Source organism: Condylura cristata, unplaced genomic scaffold, assembly GCF_000260355.1.
Source record: "Condylura cristata isolate star-nosed mole 26May11 unplaced genomic scaffold, ConCri1.0 scaffold00003, whole genome shotgun sequence".
NCBI classification, from domain to species: Eukaryota; Metazoa; Chordata; class Mammalia; order Eulipotyphla; family Talpidae; genus Condylura; species Condylura cristata.
Window position 1 is genome coordinate 57,904,212 of NW_004567104.1, and position 16,235 is coordinate 57,920,446.

Here is a 16,235-nt window from a genome sequence, read left to right on the forward strand (position 1 = left end):
TTTACTCCTATGTATTTCATATATATATTTCATATATATATATATATGAAAAAGTCATTTTATTTTAAATTTACCAACTCTTGGTGAAAAATCTATAGAGACCACGTTTGAGGAGAGAAGCCAAGTATTATGAAAAAACAAAGAAGGATATACAATAATAATATTACTAAAATGAAAGAATAAATAAATTTACTGCCTCAAATTAATACCTATAGCATGAGGGAAATTAAGTGTACCATATGTTCAGCAAAACTTGAATGATTTCTTCCATGGATACTGATTATTACTTTAGGTATATAAAGTAAAAATAAAGTAAGGCTCATGATGAGCTATATACCTAGTGCTGAACACACACTCACACACAATTTACACACTAAAATAGTTTTCTGAGATCTTTACTTTCAGGTGAATAAGTCTTTAGAAGAGTAAATAAGAAGATATGGGAAAGTATGAGAATATCAATTCAATTAAGCATTAATCAGATTATACAAAAAGGTTTTCAAATGAAATGCAATTTATAGAAAAGACCCAACATTGTGGACATTCTGGTAGTTTTGGACAATGGGGTGTTTCTAGTATTGCTATATATTATAGCTCATAATAGTAATGAGGAAAAAATAAAACATTTTCTAAAACTTCAAGATAGACATTTTAGTCTTATGTGAGGCCATTAATTTGCATTTGGATTTTCAATGCATTTATCACATCACATGACAAGTTATTTACTTAAATATATTTCTTGCTTTAAATTATGAGTCTATTTTGTGACTATTTGCTATTGATAATAGACCCTATATATTATAATCATTCAAGAATTATTTATTGAATGAGAGTCGAAATTTTAAGTTACAGATTCAGAATGTTTGTGTCTATATGCATGGTTAAGAAGTTGAATGGCAAATGCCCCCTTTCTTGGGGCTTTCACTATGAGCATCACCTCACAGGGCTTTACCCCCTCCTGTCTCCACTCATTAATGTATCTTACCTACTTGGCTGTGTAGACCTTTTCTTTCTTTCTTTTTCCTCTGTTGCAGTACAGAGTATTAACAGTAAATAGAACATTCTCAGGTATGTGTTTTAGAATTATGTTTTGACAGCTGTGTGAACTATTTAGCTGTAGAAGTAGGTCAGGTTGGAGAATATTATGTGCTTAGCAGTATCCTAAAATAGCTTTATGTGACTGTTCAAATAAACGTGTGTGTATTATTGCTATGTAATATTTCAGCAGCATCAAATTATTGTATTTTTAAAAAATTAATTTGGCCTCAAAGTGGAGGAGGGCTTCCTGTGCCATCACAGTTCAGATCCAAAAGAATCAAGACAATATTGTGATTTCCCCCTTGGGAAATATACTTAATTGTAAAACAGAGAAGTCTAATTTGCTAAATAAAAAAAAAAAAAAGATGCTCAGCTCCTGAGGAGATGAATATCATTCTGCAAGAAACAGGAGAGATGGAATATACCAAAATGTTTTCACAAAGTAAACAGTCTTTACAGTGCAATGCAGATCGTCCTTGAATGTTCAATGCATGTTACATTTTGCCTGCATCATGGATTTGGGATGTTCTGGGCAGACTGTCTTTTTACAGTATTCTCTGAATATGAAAAAAAAAAGAAAAGAAAAGAATCCCACAGTACAAGCTAAGTAGGATAGATCATTGTTTACCACGCCCTTTTTTCAGAGGTATTTTTATCATGTCTTAGCAGCAGATATTTATATATCTAATCCTTTCTCCAAGACGTTAGAGCTTTAAGAACAAGTGGTTTTTTTTTTTCTTCCTTTAACAACCACCTCTGTTTGAAATGAGGTGTGTTTTCAGTGCCAAAATTAAATATTCAGGTTTGTCAAGTACTATAATCTGTGGTACAGAATGGGTAGGTGGGAAGATGCTGAAATCTCAGCTTTTTTCTATTATCGTGCTATGAAAAATGTTGACAAACATTTGGAAGAACTGAGAGTTGGCAGGAACAGGTTAGGAACTAGGAGCTGCGGAGAAACCAGAGAAAATTGTCAGCTTATCTCTCCTGACATTTTGCTTATGGATAGAGGAAGACTTTGCATCCCTCCTAATTTTTTTTAGCATTCTGCCACATTCAAATGGAAAACCTGATGAGAACATACCTGCTTTTTAAAATGTGTGGGGGGAAACATTTTTTTTTTTTATCTGAATAAAATGACAGGATTGGCTCCAGGTTTCTATTCCCAGTAAAAGCCTTCAGGTTCGCCTGTGACAGGACTCTCCATAGAGGTTATTTTTACCTGGCATGGCTGTGCTGTTACTGATGCTGCTGCTCTGGGTGGCAGAAATAACTTCTTCTGCGGGTGTCTCAGGCAGAATGAAAGCTGGGTCAAGGTGGAGAGGTGAAAAGAATCGTGAGTAACCAAGATTTTCTACTCTTGGAGCATTTCTTTCTTCTTTATATTTAGGAATGCATCGGCTCTGCCTAGGTTTGCAGTTCATAGCATTTCCAAGAGGTTGTTTTAAGACTTAAAAATAATTTCGGCATTAAATATGCATGCAGAATAGATGGGCTCCACCTTCTGTAAGCTCCACACATCTGCAGTATTGTTCTGGGTTTCATTGCAAGACTTCTGCTTTGCTTTACCAATTAACTCTTATAATTCCTGAGACTTGTAAAGATGTTGAGCAGAGAGATCCAAGGACTATGTATGCCATTTAACATTACCTGTTCTTCCACATAAAGTTCAAATGTGTTTCTGAAATTTACTGATATTTAAATACTAACTATGCAGTGCAATTTTTTAACTTGTATAAGGTTAACAAAAATGGGAAAACTAGAAGTAAGAAATAGTATGAAAATTAAGAGAGTGAAGGAACTCTGATTTGAATAGCTTCAGAGTTGGTGCTTCGTAGTTAGAAATTGCTGATTGAAAATATACTACACTTGAGAGTCATTGCCTTGCTATTCACTCACTATGGAAATGTTAAGTGTGTGTGTTTTGATTCTAAGGCCTATAAAAATTAACTACTATATTCTTTTTGGAACTGAATCTGCTTCTGGTATCTCTAGAGGATAGGGAAATCTAATTGTTTAGATCCAGCCTTCATCTTCCCTCCTTTTTCCCACCCCAAAAGTCCCCATAGGTAGAAGGATCCACTTTTACCTTTATGTGTAGAAAATTCAGGTGTAAATATATCCCTCTTCTCTAACTTTTTAATAGTAGAAACATTTTACCTCTCTATAGTTCTCCTCAAAAAAAAGGTATAGAACAGATCCAGTGATATGTCTGCAGATGTGGAGTGCTTTGCTTTTAAATGTCACTGAATACTCAATGGAGAAATGGCTATAGACTTAGTTTACTGGAACTTTCTCCAGAAGACTCAAAGTCACTGTGAAGTTAATTGCTAAGCTTATGACTTTTGCTTTAATAGTGTCTTTGGCCCATTCATGTTTCTTTTTTTTTTTTTTCTAACTTGAGTGGGAGTTTGAAAGTGATGGATAAATCAGTAGGGACTGGGAAGTTATACAAGCTGCAAACATTCCTCTACTTGTAATCAAATTCCTTGATACTGAGTTGACATTTTAAATTTCTCTTTTTTTTCTTTTCTTTCTACTTTCTTTAATCTCTCCTCATCTCTTTTCATTATTCAGAAAAGACATACCTGTAGATCTGACATTCACACAATCCAGAAATAATAAGTGATTGGTCTTATTGATGATTTTCTTCTGGATATGCAGTCTCTTGGATTTTCATCACTGTCTGAGGGTAGAATAATGAAGTCTAAATTTTAGATATCCATTGGACGATATTAAAGGAGGAATCAATTCCTCCCCAGAATCAGTTCATCAGTTTATCTCTAGATATACTTCAATCACTATACTTCAAAATATTGGTTAGAATATTGGCTTGTCCATACTTATAACTTATATATAATACCTTAAATCCATTATTGCTAAACCAGTAGTAATCCCATAATAACAAAGATTAATATGCCTGCTTCCATTTTAAGACAAGGAAACTAATATCCCCAAAAGTTAAATAACATGCTCAAAAACATTCACCCAGTTTATTTACAGACATCGATCTATAATCAAACTGTTTAGACTTTTCATTCAGTGTTCTTCCCATTACATGAACTTTCACATGATGATCTGGCTGCGGGAGAAAAACCACCCTCTTCCTCTGTCAGTTATGATCCAATTTTAAAAGACTAGTCTAAAAACAAGTCAGTTCAGGACACTCAAGATTTTACTCTTTTATGCAGGCACTCCCAAATGCTCTCTTCTGATTGGATTAAATAAATCTTTGGAGGACCCACAGAAACTTATAAATAGCAAGTCCAAGAATTTACAGAGGTATACATTATGAAGGAAATGGTGCTTGGGGGAAGAAATGGAGTTTGGGTGGGGTGGGAAAAATCAGTGGAGAATGGGAAACCAATTGTCCTTAACACAGAAGCACAATTTTCTGATGTTGCTGTTGTTTTCTTTTTTAACTTTCCCAAGGGTTGAATGAACTGTATGTTCCTATGTGTAACATATATAGTGATTTTCAGTAGCACAACATGGCAGCATAAGGGCCAAAACAAAATCTTAAGACTCTTATGTTTAACCTTCTATTTTTCAAAAAAAAACTTCATGAAAATGAAAATTTAGGTTAGCTTCAGTATATAAAGAATATGGTTAAGTACAACTGAGGCAACATTGAAAATTTATCAACTATGAGGTTATTTGTTGGAATACAGATCAATTGATTTCCAACAAGTTAATTATTACAGAAATCTTATTTTAATGGAATAGTTATGGGGGGAGCTTGCAAATAATTAGAGGAATATTCAATTTCCTAATGAATTTAAAATTGAATTTGCAATAATAATGATGCATGTTGAGATAAGGCATCACAATAAGAATTTCTAATGTTTAAAAAAAGTTACATCTTTTGGTATGGATTTAAATGTCTAAGGAAATTTATATTCTTTATTATCTATATGAAAGACATACATATTTTCTTTTTGGTTATATTCTATGTTTTGGCTTTCAGTAGCATAAAATAGCTCAGAGATTATTAAAACATTCCTTTACTTCAAAATGAATCTCATTTCTGTTATTTGAGAAACTCTAGCACTCATAAATTTTACCTTTGCTTTCATTTTTCAGTAACTAAAACTGAACAATTGACTTTATTATTTATCCAATATTTTCTTCTGTTTAGAACTTGCATTTTTCTTGAAATTGTAAAAGGAAAGAAGATTCATTGTATTATTTTCATAATCTACTAGAATTCCTGACACTATGTAGAAACTTAGTAATTTCTTTAATAAATTAACTTTTTTAACTATACCAATCAAATTTGTGAGTATAAATTATATACATGTGTACGTATAAAATTATATAGTATTATTTGTTGATAAAAGTGCTTATGGACAGAATTATCCTACAAAATATTATGTAAAATATATAATTGTAAAATATGGAATATTAAATACAGTAGATTCCATGAAACAGTCATAATAACTCTCAAACTGATAATCTTACTTATTGTAACATCATCCTTATCTAGCTTTATATCAGATATTTATTTATATGTTTATTTTCCTATCAATGGAATATGAACCCCAGGAAAGCAAGTAATGGCTCTTTTCTTGGTTCTTTTCCCAGTCTTAGTGAAGAAGTTGGTTAGCACATTTATTCAGTGAATAATTATTGATTGAATAATGTATGAGGAGAAATGCAATTAAAAGGAAATATTGCAAATTAATATTCTTCATTAAGTATTGTAATTATATATCATGACTACATTTTAAAGTATTTCTGACACACCTCTCAGTTTCTTTTTCAAGAAGCAACCTAGTTTGAAAGAACGAGAAAGACTGCAGTCATATAGTCTAAGGGAATGACTACATCATAGAAAATAGCTTATGCAGGTACTTCTCCCAGACAGCTGCTTGGTTCCAGGTAACTGCAATAAAGTAAAAAACCACTATGAAGCAAGTCACTGAGCCTTTTGGTTTCCCATTGCCCATGGGAGTTAGGTTTGCACTGTACTGTAGCCTGGTAAGCATGCAATAACACCTTCCCTGAAAAACAATGGATATAGCTTAATTAAAATGCTTTGCCAAAAAAAAAATGCTGGAAAAATCTAAGCCTTCAGGAAGTCATAATATTTTTGCTGGCACACCTTCTAGCCTTGATCTTGATGGCTGCTGAATAATCATGGTGATGGATACTGAAGGTTAGGATCCTTGTGTAAGTTTCTTAAAATAAAAATGAAGCTTGCCACGTAAATTGATTCTTCCTTTCACCAGTGATTTTTCTGTATCATGCAATATTGTTTGATGGCATCTTACCCATATTGGAACACCTTTTAAAATTGGAGTCAGTGTTCTCAAAGACATTTGCTGCTTTATCAACTAAGTTTATCATCATGTTCTACATCACTTGTTGTCCTTTCAACAATGTATGCGGTTACAGTTCTCCAGGAGATTCCATCTCCAGAAGCAACTTCTCTACTTATCCATAACAGCTCACCTGCATGATCATGAGTGTCAGCCCCATCATCAGGATCCACTCTAATTGCATTTTATTTTTCACCATGTCCACCATATATGGCCTTACTATCTCTACTGATGTCATGAATCCCTCAATATCTTCCATGAGGATTAGAAACAACTTCTCCAAATTTCTATTAATATAGATATTTTGACCTCCCTCCCATGACTCATGAATGTTCCTAATGGCATCCAGAATGGTCAGTGTTCTCCAGGTGGTTTTCAATTTTCCTTGCTCAGATCCGTAAGAGGAATCACTACCTATAGCATCTATAGCCTTTTGAAATATATTTCTTCAATAATAAGACTTGGAACGAGAATGCTCATTGATCCATGGTTCACAGAAAGGATGTTGTGCAATCAGGTATAAAAATAGCATCCATCTCCCAGAATATGCCCTTGAGAGCCCTTGGTGATCAGGAGCACTGTCAAAAACCAATTACATTCTGAAAGGATTGTTTTAATCTGTTCTCAAGCATGCATTAAAATATTTACTACAAACTACTGAAAGATCTCTAAAAGTAGTTGTATACTTTTTCACAAATCTAGAAGCTTTTATTTTCACATACTAATCATGCATGTATTTTATGTGTACTTTAAATTTTATTCTGTATAAATGAATATTTGTATTTTTAAGTTTAGTATACAGATGAATAACTATAGTTCATCTGAATATAATGAAATATAATATTATATTCATCTGAATATAATGAAATTAAAAATGCTATGAATTTCCAAAGTAGCATTTTGCCAAGTCAAATTTGCCTCAGGGTGAATATATTGTTTTTTGTTGTTGTTGCTGTTGTTTCCAGTGGTTCTTTCTAATATAGTATTTGAGTTTAATCTGTAATTTCTTTTTTTTTAATTTTTTTAAATTTATTTGTGCATACAGAACTGGGGTAAAGGCCAGAGGTGCAGGGGCAGTGAGATAATTCACCAGAGAAAGAGTGGGGAGCAGAACAGGAAGATCAACAAAGTACACTGCTGAGGGGAGCAGCAGGCAGGTCAGGAGAGGTCTGCCATGCCATGTGGTCACCTCTGGGGTGGCTGGGATTCGAACTTATGCTAAAGTGGCTTCAGCCTCCCAGTGCTGTGCTTTAACCCGCTGCGCCACCAAGGAGAGCCTGTAATTTCTATTATTTTGTAAGACTTATTTATTCATTTTTGCATAGAACTGGAGTGTAGGCCAGTGGTACAGTATAAGGGGAGAGGATTCACCAGAAGCAGAGTGGGGAGCAAAACAAGTGAAACTATTGAAATATACTGCTGATGGAGCAGCAGGAGAGAGAGGAGAGGCCTGCCATGCCATGTGGTTCATCTCCTGGCCAGGGATAAAACTCAAGTCATAGCAGGGATAGTGCTAAAACTTAACCCCTAGGCTACCTGAGAGATCCCTCGCTGTGCATTCTTTAAATACACATTATCTCATTTTATTTGAGAGTGAAAGTGGCACTATTCAGTAACTGCAGTTCAAATAACATACATGACTGATATGACACCTGTTAAGTAAGTGAACAAAATTAGACTGGAGCCCTATTCTGTCTTCTTTGTGGTATAGAAATCAAGCAGAGGGAAGCCCAGAAAACTAAAAAGTGAATTATATTCTCTCCATTGTCTTCTGTATTACTAAGTTGAAAGAAAACATAAAATATAAAGGAAATAAGGTTTAAAAACATACACAATAATTTGAGATGAATATTTTGACTAAACTCCCTATAATAAGAGAATATATATATATTCTGAAACCAGGTTGCAAACAAATATGCTATTTTCCAGACTTTGTTGTTCAATTTATAAAACACAGAAGAGTGACATAAATTTTAAGAATGCTAGAATTTCAAAAACAGTCAATAAGTATTGGTTTCAGCTTAAATTTACTAACTCCATTAACCTCTAAGGAGGTCAGCCTAGACTTTGCCTTCTCTTCATAACTATTAGTTAATGTTAGTTTAGCTAACATTTCCTTCCAATAGAAGGTGTATTTTTGTTTGTTTGCTGTGTTTTGTTTTGCTGACAGTGAGAATTTTTCGTTTAGTGAATCTACCTTCATCAGTTATTGTAGCTAGGCATGCATGTCTGCATAACTGCTCTGGTTTCTATACCAGCCCTTGCTCCTTCACCTGACAGCTAGATGCTATGAAGATGCCTCTTTCCTTAAACCTCATAATTGCTGATAGCTATTTTTTTTCTATAACTTCTTCATCTTTCTCAGACTACATGTTGAGAAGAATCAGGGCATCACACTGGATTAGCTTGAGCTGCAGGGAATAGATTGCTTTCTTTGCTCTTCTACCCAGACCACCCAAACTTTCTCCATATCAGCGGTAGGCTGTTTCACTTTCCTATCTTACAGGTGTTCATGAAGTAGCCTTTTTAATTTTCTTCAAGGACCTTTTTTTTTTTTTTTTTTGCATTCACAACTTCATTAACTAGACCAAGGAGCCTACCTTTTCCTTGCCTTGCTTTTGAAATGCTTCTTCACTTAAAGGAATCATTCCTAGCTCTGGATTTAAAGTAAAGATGCACACCTCCACCTTTCCTTTAAACACTAGAGGCCATTGTGAGGATATTAATTAGCCTCTTTTCATGTTTTACACATCAGGGAACAGGGAAAGGGAGACAGGGAAGCAACATGGTTCTGAGTACCCAAAACAAGAACAATCACTAATTGCCATATCAAACATAATAATGGGAGTTTAAAACATTGCAAGAATACTGTTGGGGACCAAGACACTAGTGGGTCCTTGGTGTCTTAGGGGAAAAAAAAATCACAAAGCACCAGAATAAAACCAGTGGCAGTTTATTAGGAAGCAACAGAACAGAACACTGAAAAAGTCAGTGAACAGCCCCCCACCCAAAAAACAGGAGATCTGTGAGGCAGTAGATTTTTATTTTGTTGTTGTGTCTTCCTTTCTGGGTAATGAGGTATCTCTCTTAATTATGCATACTTACACCCATCTATCAGGGAGGTGCCCCTCCCAATTCTCAGACTAATTGCAAGCCCTTTTTCCAGGCCTCCCAGGCCTCCCAGACCTGCGAATCTTTATCTGGTCCTTGAAACAAAGCAGTAGACCAAGCTGGACTGTGAGATTGCAGGGTTGCAACTGTGCTGCTCTGGGGGAGTGTGCAAGAGCCCTTTTCTGTCCCTGACATTACCAAAATGTGACAGATACGAAATGAGCACATGATGTGGGAACAGCTACTGAGAAAGTTGTATCTGATCCACTCCTTTGACAAAGGGTTGCCACAAGGGTCAGTTTGTAAGGTCACTGTATCTGCAAAGTAAAATAAAGCCACGTGTGATATAATGAGGTATGGCCATAAATATTTGACCTTTCAATTTAATTTAGCAAATACATTAAAGAATAAGTTTCTAGTTCACACACACACAAACAACCTTATACTAAGGAAGTCGTATGTTTTAAAATACACTGAAGCAGCAGTCAACACACTTGGTGTTATAAAATTGTACCATTTATTCTTTCCCAAGAAAATATGTAGAGGGAATTTTGTTGTATTATAGGAAAATTATATCTAGTATATTTTCAAAAGGACTCCAGAGACATAAAAGTGTATATTCCATTCACTTATTGCCATCACTGAATGACACAGCGAGGAATATAAACACATACATAATGTATTCTGTAATTTTGGATTTCAAAAAATATTGACTATTACATGTTTCTACCTCCCTATCAAATTTCCAAATCAAATTTTATTAAACTATAGTGAAAGAGGAGGAAATTTTACATAGAAAAAAAGTATATATTTTATACATATATATGTATATACACATTTATGTATCACATAATTAAAGCACCAATGTAATCAGAAAATTCCCAGAAGCTTTAAAAAAAATGCTCCAAATATGATCTTTATTCTTGCCCTTAAACTTGTAAATCTTACACACATATTTCCAGGAAAACTTGCTGTGTCTAAAACACTTTATGCTTAAACTGTTCCACACAAGTGGAACTCTCTGTCATTGCTGCATGTGTATATACACAACATGCACACACACTCTCTCAGCAACTTTCCTGTAAGATAGTCAATAGCCAAATTGTGTTCAATACAAGAAAACCTCCACAAATATGCCATGATGTACTTCTTACTTTTCTGTTTCTTTTTTAACTTCCCATTTCAGCATGCTCAAGAGACCTCTCTATGGCTAGTTTTAATCATGCGCTCCTTTTCTGTCATCTGCCGAAGGTTAAGTGTATCTTGTAGAAAAAAATTTGAAATATTAGAATTATTCACAGAAGTGCTTCTCACATATGTCCTGAAATCATTTAAGATAATTTTCAAAATGCTTTAAAATACTTCTCCCATTTTGTGTCATCTTTCCACTTTATTGATATCATACACAACATACTGCCCCAAAAAGTGAAAACTGTAAAAACATTTTTAAGTTATCTTTCAAAGTACAGTTTTTTATGAAGCTGAACACTCTTTAAGTGAGCTTCTAATATTTTTATTTATGTTTCACACTTAATTTTCTTCTTCTTTTTATCAGCTATTCACATTTGTAAATTTTGAGAAAAAGAAATAACATTCTTAAATAGAAATTCCAAGTTCAATAACTTAAAATAGTTTATAGATTGAACCACAATATAAAGTTACAAGAGATTTATATCTCATGTTCCTTTTGCAAACCCAGTGAGAAAATATGCCTGCGTTGTTGATCAGATAATGAGATTGATACCAAAAAATCAATATATTTATAGTGCATTTGGTCATTTACCTCCAGACAAAGATTAGAAAAATCAATATCTGCTCAAGCACATCCAGAAACCAGCAGAACAAATGCAGAGGGCTTGGGCACACAAGAAGTTGATAGAATTTGCCAGTGAGGAACCACAGGAGGAAATGGGTCCCACCTAAGAGAAAAAATAAATGTTTGAAGATAAAAAGGTAGAAATGAATGTCACTGCTGCTTGGAACATACTCTGTACCCTTTGTAGAAGCAATTTTCCTCTACCACCATCTGAGCTACTGGTTACAGTGTCAGAGGGTAGAGATTTCATGCTTTAGGTTAGCAAATTTCAGAGATGCCACAAGGATGATTTTTATACATGATACATTATGGTTATAAAATACGGCAAAATGAAACTCTAGAACATGCCATAATTCTTTGAATGGAGAACAATATAGGATCACATGTGATCACATGTGATTGATGTGATGTGATCACTTTAGGAGGTTAATATATCCTCAAAAATGATATATTCAATCACTAATATTTTATAAATTATTGATTAAATAAATGACAGTAATTTCAATGGAACAATTCAGGCAGTTTTCCTTCCAACTCAAGGTGATGGAGAATAATTAAGATGTGAAAGCTGATATTTTTGATACAAAAAAGTTCAAAGAGATTTTTTAATACAGTTTGATAAGTGCTGAAATTTAATTAATTCACCTACAAGTTCTATCGTGTTGCTTTGTTTCTAGAAAAAGTTATTTGAGTTAATCATTTAACATGTATTAAAATATATATTTTTACAATATTAATGATTTTAATGTACTATCTAGCTTTATTAAGCCTTCTAGAAAAATAAATTCTTTATGTAGCAGCACTGGTCTTTTCAGAAAAGCACCACCAATATGTTCTCCACATTTGCCTTTCCATATCAGTCAATACCTGCTTGTTCATAAAACCAAATTTAACTAATGGAAGAATTTGAGATTCTTCAGTCACTGAAACCTAGTCCTTTTATCTAATCATATGGAACGCAAGGACTACAGCAACAGAAAGGAAGCACTTTCATACCACTCCTGTTTCTGTACCTGTTGTCAGAGGAGGGATAGATAGAGGAGATGACTGATGAGCACTTTACAAATAATAGTTTGTAAGGCTGGGATTTCCATTTGGAGCTTGTTTCATCACTTTAATAGTTATAGTGGATATAGTTGTGTAAATATATACCATACAGAGAGAAGACACGAGTTGTAGAAGATGATTTTGCTCATAATTATGTCCCAAAGGTTAATAACTTAAGTCTGTAGCAGATGAAGAGAAAGTAAGTCCTATGATCATACACATTCCAACGTAACTCTGTTATCTCCTGTCGTCCGAGTCTCAAATCTGGGAACCAGGAGCAAGTGCTCAGCTGTTTCAGAGATGCTTAAGTAAACAGCTGAACTCAGCTGTCACACACATGAATAGAAATGCAGCATCTCAGGTAATCCACTCTTAAACCATGCCACAGTGAGATGTTAAAATTCTGGAGGAGTAAGTTTTCAATTTTTAAAAAATTATGTCATTTCAATAAATGTAGATGTATTAAGAAGTCAGATGTATTAAGGTATTTATTGAAAAGTCAAATAATCCAAGCATGAGTGTCAATAATATGTCTTATTAAATCCAGTGTTCATTTGACTTTTGCTCCAGAAATGACCTAACATTATGCCAGCAGGATGATTTTAACTAGTCCTCTGTAATGTTGAAAATACAATGTTTTGGTTCTAATAAATTTTAGTTCATAAACCTGAAGAACACTAAAAGAAAGGGAGTCTGTAATATTTTATTTTCTCATTTTATGGTACAGAGGTGAGTCAACAAATTTGGCTATGTAACTTATTTCCTTCAGTCAACTACTATTTTCCAATTGACTTTGATTTTAAAATTAGAGATTTGATCTCATAAAAATTTAGCCCAAGGGTCTAGTAAAAACATACCTAAAAAATATATAATGTCTTTGAAAATCTGTTATTTTGAAAAAGAGACAAGTTTACTGTTCACTGGCCCTCCTTAGAAATTGCCTATTATTTGCCACTTGACATTGTTTTTAGGTTACAGAAGTGTTAAATATTTCTATGTGCTAGAGTACAGTTAGTTTTGGACAGTGTAGTAAAGTAGAATAGTGTACAGAAGAAAATGTGGTGATGAATATATCACTGTTGTAACTTGTCCAAAATCCCTGCCAACGTAGCCACATTTTGTTCTGTGAATCTGTTTAACACTCTCACCATTAAGATGCTCACACTGTATGTCAGTTTGGTGTTGTTAATTAATGTAAGAAAATGCTGATCGCACTCAAAAGTAGTGTAGTCTTGGTTCATTTCTCATTTTTAACAGGCAAAAAAGAATACATAATATTATTAAATGCTTTGTTGCATTTATCAAATCAAAGAGATGTAGAGATTGAAAGTGGGTTCTTTATGATGTAAAAATCTGAGAAGTGGGTCAAGAGAATGATAATGTGAAGACATTTTCATAGTCCATGAACCTGAACAATTTAAATAATCATATAGCAACATTGTACTATAATACTATAGTATATTAATCATATAGTAGGATTATTAAATGATCATATAGTAGCATTGTAATCTGAAAAAGGTTTTGGGCAGTAAGACTATGAGGTCCATGAGAAGTTTCATCAGTCACTGCCAAGGAAATTTGTTCTTCAATAAGTGAAACCATCAAGAAAATACTTACCAAAATCATTTCCCCAGGAAAAACTGGCGACTTAGATTAAAATGAGATAGTCTAGCCCCAAATTTAACTTTTAGGAAATGTTAAAAAAAATCAGTATGCTTAAAAGTCATTATATCATATAAAAATATGAAACAGGAAATCTGGGGACAGAAAATCCAAGTTCTAAATCCATACTTCCACCTAGACCTGGGTTCTGGCACAATCCTATGGGTCTCTGCTTTTAAATAGTGAAGACTTATCACGCTGATCCTAAAGTTTCAGCACATATATTTTCAAACACTGTTGTCTGTGTCATGGTGGTCTTAGTGATCATCACTAATATTGTGATTGTTAATACTGTATTTTCCTTCTTAAAAATTCCTCTTCTATGTATATTGTACATACTTCTCAGTCAATTTAGAAAGAGGAAGATGGCTGTTTACCTAGAGCCCAGATTATCAGATTATTCTATGCAATGGAAAGATGTAATGAAAAATAGCAGTAAAGGAATGGTTATATATATATATATATATATATATATATATATATATCTGTAGTGATAGTATGGTCTACAGTAATGAAATATCATGACAAAGATTAAATACAAAAAATTAGGGGATATGGTTTAAATGGAATAAGGAATTATCTCCAGATTGAAAAAAATCAAATCTGAATTAAATGATAAATAAGTCATTTATAAACATTTTCTCTAATTTTCACACATTCATATTTATTACAAGATGAATCAGTCCATGAAACTTCAGGAAAACTTAATTTATACACTCATTAGGCAGTTATCCAAAATTCTAGCATCAGTTTTATAAAGGGCCAAATAGTGCCTTAATGTCTTTAGCCAATATAAAGCACTGATTTGAAGAAACATTCCCTTAGAATATACTATTATTTAGAATGCACATATTTGTGATGCTAAAACCCATAATCTATAAAGTGACACATGCTACCCATATTTTGAATCAAAGTTGATTATCAAATTTACAAGTGGAAAACTGAAAAATAATGTTTATTGTGAACTCTTACCTTCATGATTTAAAGTAAATCCTTTAAGGGGCAGATATTTTTGTGTATCGGGTGGAGGGGAAGTTAAATGTTTGCACATTGAAAAAATCCTTGACATGTGAGGGAGGTTTTGAGATTCATACACAATTTTATTTTCAGATGTGTGCCAAAAGTAATGCATTTAGACCATGCATTCCCTTGATATTATAATATAATTTGTTAAAGAGGCAGTCTGGTGTATATGTATGTGTTTGTGTTGTGGCACTTTTAAAAATATATTTCTTATAGAGTGACTCAGGAAATTTACAGAACAAATTGGATAATATTTTAACACTTCATTTTTTATGTCTCAGAAATAGTGAAAACATATTTGTTTAAAGTATTGTAACATTTTTCTAATTTAATAATTTGATGGAGAACTCATATTTATTGTATTAGGAATGAAATTTACCTTTGGTGACATAATTTAGGGAACCGGTTAGCACACAGCAAGCTTTTCTGAGTAAGAAATTAAATAAAAAGTCAGAGAGAAGGTGGACCCAATAAACCGAAGCATTATGAGATCTACTTAGCTGCAAAAGGATCTAGTGTGAGTGAATCAGCTTCTCAGATCTCTAATGTCATTTTTGGATCATGTTTGGAAAACACCTGTAAAAAGTCTATCCTAATTTTAAGAATAAAGGACAATGTCAATGGATTTCCCAGTCACAGTCATGTAATGTTATATAAATAGAAAATGAAAATGTGTACAGGTGGACAAATATGAAACACCTTTCATTTATGCTCCAATCAAAGAGCCCATGCCTTCTGTCAACCTGACTGTTTCAGGTTCTTTTTTTTTTTTTCCTATTAAAAACAATCCTGATGTTTTTAAGGCAGATTTTATAGAGTGCTAGATATGTGGTCATTTTCAGTTTATAAGTAATTTAAAGTGCTCTGGCAGTCTTCATATGTAAACGTGTACGTGCCAGAAAATGTATAATCACCTTTGATTTAAACATATATATATTTAATCAGTGTATATTCACTCATTGAATAGATTAACGGATCTGAAAGAAGTAAGCTGTGCTGCTCTGAGGGAGAGTGTTCTAAAATGAAGGCTCACTGAATGCTGGCTGTGGAGGGGGTTGGCTTGTTCAGGGAGCATGCTCAGAAGTCAGAGGCCCAGAGCTCCAAAGGAAGTGGAAGGGGAGGAGCCCATAATTGGGGCCTAGTAGACCAATGGAAGGTTTGGAATTTTAATCAAAATGGATTATGGGGGTCTCACTGGTGGCACAGGAGCTTAAGTC

General features: G+C 33.6%; 1 protein-coding gene across 5 annotated transcripts in view; it reads left to right on the forward strand.

Moving 5' to 3' along the window:
• Positions 1 to 16,235, forward strand: part of ROBO1 (roundabout, axon guidance receptor, homolog 1 (Drosophila)) — a 939,739-nt gene that overhangs the window by 244,095 nt on the left and 679,409 nt on the right. The window contains exon 1 of one of the 5 annotated variants that reach the window (XM_012733055.1): positions 2,267 to 2,374. The exons of the other annotated variants lie outside the window; for them this stretch is intronic. Coding sequence (XP_012588509.1) covers positions 2,284 to 2,374 — 91 coding nt within the window. The 5' untranslated portion in view covers positions 2,267 to 2,283. Of the gene's footprint in view, positions 1 to 2,266; positions 2,375 to 16,235 lie in introns of those variants that run through there. 5 annotated transcript variants of the gene reach the window in all.